This window comes from Apiospora aurea (assembly GCF_038362705.1).
Source record: "Apiospora aurea strain CBS 24483 chromosome Unknown utg000006l_segment0_segment0, whole genome shotgun sequence".
NCBI lineage: Eukaryota > Fungi > Ascomycota > Sordariomycetes > Amphisphaeriales > Apiosporaceae > Apiospora > Apiospora aurea.
The window spans coordinates 2893018-2901035 of NW_027117393.1; the positions used below are offsets into that span (position 1 = coordinate 2893018).

General features: G+C 54.1%; 2 protein-coding genes across 2 annotated transcripts; both read left to right on the forward strand.

Moving 5' to 3' along the window:
• Positions 1–1466: 1466 nt before the first annotated feature.
• PG986_009461 (Di-trans-poly-cis-decaprenylcistransferase) lies at positions 1467–2650 on the forward strand (the record flags this gene model as incomplete). The annotated part of the gene is made up of 3 exons (XM_066845683.1): positions 1467–1688; positions 1756–2015; positions 2074–2650. 3 exons carry the CDS (start codon positions 1467–1469, stop codon positions 2648–2650), a joined length of 1059 nt encoding a protein of 352 aa, XP_066698081.1.
• A 1194-nt stretch (positions 2651–3844) lies between these two features.
• PG986_009462 (uncharacterized protein) lies at positions 3845–6297 on the forward strand (the record flags this gene model as incomplete). Its single annotated transcript, XM_066845684.1, has 5 exons — positions 3845–4173; positions 4217–5149; positions 5204–6012; positions 6077–6137; positions 6216–6297. The coding sequence occupies 5 exons, from the start codon at positions 3845–3847 to the stop codon at positions 6295–6297; spliced, it is 2214 nt and encodes a 737-aa protein (XP_066698082.1).
• Between the last annotated feature and the right edge of the window lie 1721 nt (positions 6298–8018).

Below are 8018 nucleotides of genomic sequence, written 5' to 3' on the forward strand. Positions count from 1 at the left end.
GATACCACGTCACCTGTTCACTGTCATGACAAGAGTCCTGGATGGGGACTGCGATCAGAAGGCCGAGGGTCAGGTAGAGAGCGAACAGCCAATCTTTATGGCAGCGCTTATATATAACGTGCGTAGTGTTCTATCGGCATGCAGTAGGCTTTCCGGATGACGGACGTGGCATCAGAAGTGGGAGGTTATTTCAGCCTTACTGCGGTCGAAGATGGGAATGCGAGGCTAGGTCGTGGACTTGAGCTGAATTGAAGTGTCAGTCTGTCCTTAAGCGCAAGGGTGGTGGATGGAATTAGCGAATGAAGCGCTGCGACGAGCCATTAAACAGATGCCCCGCTCTTTGCTAGAAGCACATGTCACAGCTGTGAGTGAGCCGCGAGCCGTGCGCGCACTGAGCACTGAGCACCTTGTTAGCCACCACCAAACAACGATAGGGACCATGGAAACACCTCCGTACTCACATAAACCCAGGTTGATACGAGACATTAATCAGAACAACGATCTGACCATGCTGGCCTGAGGGCTTTGGAGAATTGAAGATACGCAAGTAGCCAGTATTCCAAACTCTCAAAAGAGCATGCTGCAGGCTACTGTCTTCCTGATGGGTACCTATGTACATACATACATACCAAGGCATCCATTACTCGGGGGACCGTCCAGCTGCACGGAAGTTGCCGGGCTTGATATCTGAGCTCCAGAAACATAAAATGCAGCAGCGTCCGCAGTTGCGGTGCGAAAGGCGAGCTTCCAGACTCCTCTCGACTTAAAAACAGCCTTGAACCTTCCATATTCGAGGCTGGCCATGCGCCATTGCTCTTGCTGGATTGCAATCACTCATGTGCCACGATTTCGTTCCAATCAATGGCACCACCTCGACGACCTCGGGCCTCGCACCCGGGGTCTGGTAGTTCGTAATTCAAGAGCGACCGACCGACAAGGGCAAGGGTAGCAGCGACAGGCAGGCGAAATTGAATGAACCAATGACGAATGGCCCAAGCTCCGTGCCGTCCACGTCCACGTCCAAAAAGGCGACGTTTTTGACCACACCACGCAGGAATGAACCAAGACATCCACAGTACCTCCAAGCCTCTAGAGACCACAAATACTAGTCGCCGTCCGTTCGTTTTCTGCTGCTGTCCCTCCATGTTTGTGTAATTAGTACGCCTTCAACAGAGCATTCCTTTGTGCCTCGTCGGGAAGAAGAAGAAGAAAAAGAAAGGATTACACAACTATATTATGTGTTACGAATAAAGTCATCGCATCGCATCGCATCGCATCGTACTGCATCGCATCGCCCCAGCCCAGCCCAGCCCACTTCTGGCATTCGTACCCGTTCTTTCTTTTGTCCCAGAGCCAGTATTGCGAGTATTGCGACGGCGCCAACTGCAGCATCACGAGATACCCAGTTCAATTGACACCCACGCGACGGCTTCTTCTTTCCTGCTCGGCGCTTCACACCCGGCACCATGTCTATTAAAGCGGATGCGAACGTCCAGAGATGGATTGCTACACTGCCACCCATAGCATGGGCTCTTAGGCAGGCCCGCGAAACACTGATTGGCACTTTGCGACAGGGCCCTATCCCACAGCATGTCGCCTTTGAGATGGATGGCAATCGCCGCTTCGCCAAGAACAACCATATCGAGACGATAGAAGGTCACAATATGGGCTTCGAGGCCCTTGCCAAGGTAGATGCGCCGACAGCCAGACTTGGTGATTTGGCCACTGACAGCTGACACACTCTGCCTCGGACAGGTACTCGAAGTATGCTACAAGTGCGGAGTCAAGGTCGTCACCGTTTACGCATTCAGCATCGAGAACTTCAACCGACCGAAATCCGAAGTTAGCGGGCTGATGAAGATGGCCAAGCTCAAGCTCGAACAACTGTGCCAGCACGGAGAGCTACTCGATCGATACGGCGCCGGTATTCGCGTGCTGGGAGAGCGTGCCTTGATCCCTGATGACGTCTTGCCCTTTGTCGACAGAGCCATTGAGATGACTAAACACAATACCGAGTACGTGGTTTGCCGCCGTTGAAGCATCGTTGAACTGGGCTAATGGCGTTACTTTTAGCGCGGTACTCAACATCTGCTTCCCATACACCTCGAGAGCAGAAATGACAGCAGCCATCAAGGCCACAGTGGATGAATTCTCGATGCCATCCGAACCCCCAGCGACGCCCTTCTCGCAAGCCAGAATTACCGAGACAATCAGATCCAAGCAACCTAAGAGGACGGATTCATCCACATCACTCCGAGAGGCCTCGCCGGACCCGGCTGCGAAGTCAGATGTAGACGATTCAGTGTCGTCCACAACAACGCTCAACCCGGGTTCGCCCCGAACCGAAGCAAAGGGGAAGGAGAAGGCGATCCCGTTCAAGGATGCGGAGTCGATCACGGTGGATTCTATCAACAGCCACATGTATACGGCCGACTGCCCTCCACTCGACATCTTCATCCGGACTAGTAACGTGATGCGACTGAGTGACTTTATGCTGTGGCAGTGTCACGAAGATACACACATATTTTTCCTGAAGTGTTTCTGGCCTGAGATGGACCTGTGGCACTTTATTCCAGTGCTCCTTGAGTGGCAGTGGCGGCAGAAGAAGGAGCGTGAGGGCACGTCAGGCAGGCGACTTAAGACGGAGTAAGGGTGAGCATGGCTATCAGTAGCGAGGTTTTTGTTGTTCGGGAGTCGAGAGCATCAGCGCAGTCTTTTGCTTGTTCCCCGTCGGCAGTTGGACGGGTTTCTTTGCTGCATTTGATGGTGCGCCTCAGCGTTTTATAGAATGTGCACCCCAGGCGTTGAATTTGTTCAAGGAAGTCTTATTAATGTTGTGGCAGCTGCCACTTACAAGCTGCGATACACCAAGCATACCCATGTAGACCATAGGTGACCCCAAAGTATATAGCACATAAAATCAAACGTGTGTATAAAGTAGATTTGTATTTGTTTCAAGCATATATCGTGTATCTGCCCCTCCCCCCAAAAAGTGCGGTACGAAAACACAGATCCACCCGTCACTGGATGTTCAAAGGAACGAACATGTAGGTAGGTAGCCTCATAGCCTCGTACAATTGTTATATACTACATCACCTATAAAGCTGAGTATTCAATGCTAATTAGACACTTACGCCGTGGATCGGCTCGCCCGACGACTAGGTAACCTTAAGGCTGAAGCGACTGAAGGCTGACCCCCTTTCCAGCCAAGATGTGCAAGATGCATAAAAGTCGGAGGATGAGATCATACCGCCCTGATCTTATCTTATCAGCTTCGGATAAACTTGAGCCCCCCCCCATTCAGCCATTTCGCGGTTCGCATTGGCGCTGCGCGAGAAAGGCACTGGCAGCTAGTCCGGGACGGGCAACCGCCCATAAGTCGCCGTGCTTTTAGTGGTGCAGCTTGTTGTGCTGTTGTGCTGTGCCGGGAACAGCGCTGTGCATCAAATCAATCCCATCCAGTATCCAGTCCCAGCTGTAGGCCAGGTCCATCCCATCCACCACCATTCTCCCGAGCAGTTGCAGTCGAACCCAAGGTCTTTCGCAGCTGGTCACTTGGATCACTTTTTGCGCATCCCCTCTCTACGTTCCCAGCAGCATCCCTCGATCATGTGTTTCTGCGCATAGGTTCTCATACTTTCTATTGCAATATGACATAGTCTCCCTTCCTCTATCCCAGACTTCGAGGTCCCCCCGGCTTGTTTTTTTCGCGGCGCTCGAGAGATCCAACTTTTCATCTCTTGCGGCGTCCCTCCCCAGCACGATCGAGACACGACTTTGCTCGTCACGACTCAACACAACCACCCCAACTGCCCACCACCTCCTTCTTCCAATCCAGGCCACCATGAGAACCGCAAAGCCTCCCCAATCCGAGGCAGGGCCTAGCTCTGGCACCCCTTCCTCGAGTCGTCGAGCTCAGCCAGCTCGCCAGGCCCGCACCAATCCTCAGCGATCATCAGCCTCCGCGCTCGGTGCTGCGTCCTCCTTGGCCGGTCGGGAGGCGCATGGCCGCGACCAACCTATCGACATTTTCCCTGCCATTACACACTTCACCGATGCCATTACATCCCTTCCTAAAGATCTCGTCCGCCACTTTACCCTATTGAAGGAGGTCGACGCCAAGATCTTTGCTCCCGAAGACACCCTCTTCCAGCTCGTCGACGTTGCCCTCAAGTCAACCCCCCGAGCCTCGACCGACCACCGACAATGCGAGCAGTGTCGCGCCCGGCTCCGCGCCCATGAGCGCCCAGAATAGCTCGACCGGTTTTGGTACAAACGGGAGCTTGCCGCCCGCGCCCTCGGCCGACGAGAGCTACAACGCTTCGCTGTACGACCCAGCCAATCTCCCCCGGCGTCAGCTGTTTCGTCACACTGCTCTGAAGATCCAAGAGATGCTAGTGTCTCTAGAAGAGAAAAACCACGTCATATCGACTGCCAACGAAGCGCTGTCCAAGCAATTAAGTCGCGCCGACGACGTCTGGCCGCACCTCGAGAATGAATTCAGCGAGGAAGCCAAATACGGCAGCGCTACACACTGGGCTTATCCCGAGAACAGGGTCAACAAGGCAAACGCTGCCGAGCGATCGCGCCGTGACGGTGCCCAGGCGATTACGGCGGCCGCTCAGGCCCTCGCTGAAGAGGCGGCCGCTAGAAGTGACGCCAGAAAACAAGCTGTTGCTGCAAGGAAAGGGCAAAAAACGCAGCAGCAACAGCAGCAACAGCAGCAGCAACAGCAACAACAACAACAGCAGCAGCAGCAGCAGCAGCAACAGCAGCAGCATGCTTCCGATGCGGATGCCGATCACGACACTGCGAAACAGAGGCACGAGCCGAACAAAAGGGCCGCAAATGGCAGCAAGTCACGTAAGGCGGCGGCAGACGCGAACACGCCCGTCGGCTTAGGAATTACCAATGGACCTCCTGTGAACGGCAACTCGGCACCGAAGAAACGCAAGGTCGACAATAATAAAGACAAGACCGCGAACGGAGCACCACCTATGGAGCGAGCATTGAGCGGCGTCTACGGCAACAGCGCCCCGAAGGCGAAGACATCTAGCCCTAGGGCAACTCCAACTCCAGAAGCTGGAACGGCCCCAGCCTCTAAGAAACGCAAAGCTTTGCCTACTGTCAATGGGCAATCAAAGAAAAGGTACGTGTTGGCGATATCCTGAAAACGTAGTATTGTATATCTGACCCGGTGTAGCAAAAACGGCCCGCCCTCCACCCTCTCGCCTTCGCTTGCAGCTACTTCCCCAATTATGCCCAACTTGATCGACCCAAAGACCGTCGCTCGAAGCTCGCCTGCGCCATCTGCTACTGCGGCTCGTCCGGTCACCTCAAGGGCGCGGCAAAATTCGAATGTATCGAATATTGACAACGCGAAACTCCGGCCGTCTTCATCTGCTTCGAATAGGCCCAATGGCGCTGTACCACCTGCTTCCGACGCAAACGCCGCTCAGAACGGGTCGCGGCCGCCTGCAGAGGTCAAGCCGAAAGAGACTCCCGTGCCTGTCAAAACCGAGAACCCCAAAGAGGACACACCGCAGCCGAGCCTCACTACAAACATTGCTTTGGGCGGGAGCAGGAAGAGCTCTGTGGCCAAGGATGAGACGGAACCCAAGCCAAACAGCACACCAACGCCCCAACAAACCGTTACCACAGTGGTTACGACCAAAAGTGGCCGGGCAAGCAAGCCATCGACGCCTGCCCTAGGGAATTTCCCTGATCAGTCAAGATCACGGTCGGCGCGAAATGCGCAGACTGATAAGCCCAAACGGAGTCACAAGAAAGGGGCTTCTCATCAAGCTGCACTGGCGGCTCAAGCCGTGGATGAGGACGCCCACAGCAGCGCACATGGTGATGAGGATGGCGATATCGATGCCAACGAGCCACGCTACTGTTACTGCAACGGCGTTTCCTACGGGGAGATGGTGGCGTGCGATGCCGATGACTGCGACAAGGAGTGGTTCCATCTCGGATGTGTTGGTCTGAAGTCGGCACCAAGTTCTAGTAGTAAGTTCAAAACACAGTCGCTTCCTATGAGTCGAATGCGTCGGACGCTAACATTTGCTTGCAGCTAAATGGTATTGCGACAATTGCAAGAATCGCATGAAGAACGGAAAGAAGGTGAATGGCAGGTGAGCGCTCGGAGTCAATAACGAGCGCATTTAGATGCTTTCCCGTATAACATTGAGCGATCACAATCACATTTGAAGGAGTTCGGGCGTTGGCGAGGACAGTATTTGGAAGCGAATACCTGATCCATGGCGCAAGCGCTGCGCATTGTTAAAGTACTGATTCTGGCCATTCGTGGCACTGGGTTGCCTCTTGGGGGTCGATTTTGGCGTCGGGCGGAACGAAGACCTGCGTCGTCTGGATAAATCATTATGTTGATACCCCGGGGGCCTTTTCATTATAACAGCAACAGCACTCCGACGAGGCGTAATGAGGATATGAAATGGAATTATAAATTGGGGGCAGGACTGACTGGACTGGATGTTCCAGCACGCCGCCGCAATATGCTTGTCGGATAGAAGCCCCCTCAAAGGGGGCTGCATGTATACACACACACACATTGTTCGAATCGACGTATACCGAAGCCAGCTAAGTGGAAACGGTCTTGCGTGCGACTACGTGCGAATACGGTGAGCTGACGAAATGGAGGTTTGGAGGCACGGTAACGTGATGCAGATGTCCAATGTCGGTCATGTCTGCCGGTGTCTGGAATGGCGCCATCAAACGACCTACGGATGCAAAACTGGGAGGTGTTGTTCCCGAGGAAATGGTCCAATTTCTATTACATACTTTCGGGGCCTCCTGTGTAACTCCTAAGGCCGGCAGCAGGGATGGCGCGCGCTCAGCTGGCCCGAAGTGGCTTTGTATCGATCGGACTGGACAAGATCCGACGATTGGCTAAAGTTCGCATCCTGTCATGCACGCCTGGTGACTGCGTCGCCTGCCTGCCTACACCAAATCCCGGCTGGACACAAGAGAGCAGCCCCGACAGCCAGATGCAGCTTTTTTCGGGTTTTGCAGGAGACGGATGAGGGTCCAGATGAATCGCGAAGAAGATGAGATGAGTGGTTTGCATGTCGATTGACAACGGATCCAAAGCCGCCGCAAGGGATGGTGCGACTTCCGAGAGAGACAGAGGAGATGCCCCCGTTCTGGATCAGTAAACAGACACACATAGAATAGATCGATTTTGAGGCAGCGGCTACAAACGACTGCCCGCTCGCGCGTTAGCTCTCTCTGCCTCCTCTCCCTACTGTGGTGGCATGTAGTGGCATGTATTTCTTTTTTACCTATTACCCCTTTCAGTAACTGGGTGTTTCCTTGACCTATCAGGCCCCCTGGTCTGGGGGATGGGGCCGTGAGGGGGTCACATGGTACGAGAAAAATAGTAGACAAATTTGGTTCCAGCGCCAACAAAAATTGCCCACGTGAAGCTTTAGGTGGATGAACTGGACTTTTAAGCTGGTACCCCCCCCCGGCAGTGGTTCGTACGTACGCATGGTTCGGTTGGCAACGGCCACAGATCCAGGTCCCCTTATTTTTAATTCGAACTACCCCTACAAGCCTACCGCCCTGTCACCACTTTCTAGAATATGCCAAGGCGGGGGTGTCAGTTCTTGTTGGGTCCCTGGGCAAGCTTGCAAGAGCCAGAAGAAGATGAGAACCATGGGAGGAATACGGGGGATGAGACGAGGGGGCTGACGGGGGGTTAGATTCCGCATGTCGGTGGATGGGAAAGAGTCAGGGCTCTCTGGAGTCTGTCAGGTCAGTCAGTCCGTCACCGTCACTCTTGTCCTCCTTCTCATTTCGCTCCAGCTCCTACACGATCCATGCCTCGCCATCGCCCATCAGCTGATGATTTGACACTGGTCTGATGTGCCGTGTCGTTTAGGGACGAAAGCTTGTCGCGGCCCTGGGCACGAACGACCTTGGCGGGCGCCGACTGGAACGAGCAGCTGTATGCGATATCGCAGCTACGCTACGGTACCAAGAGTACCTTACCT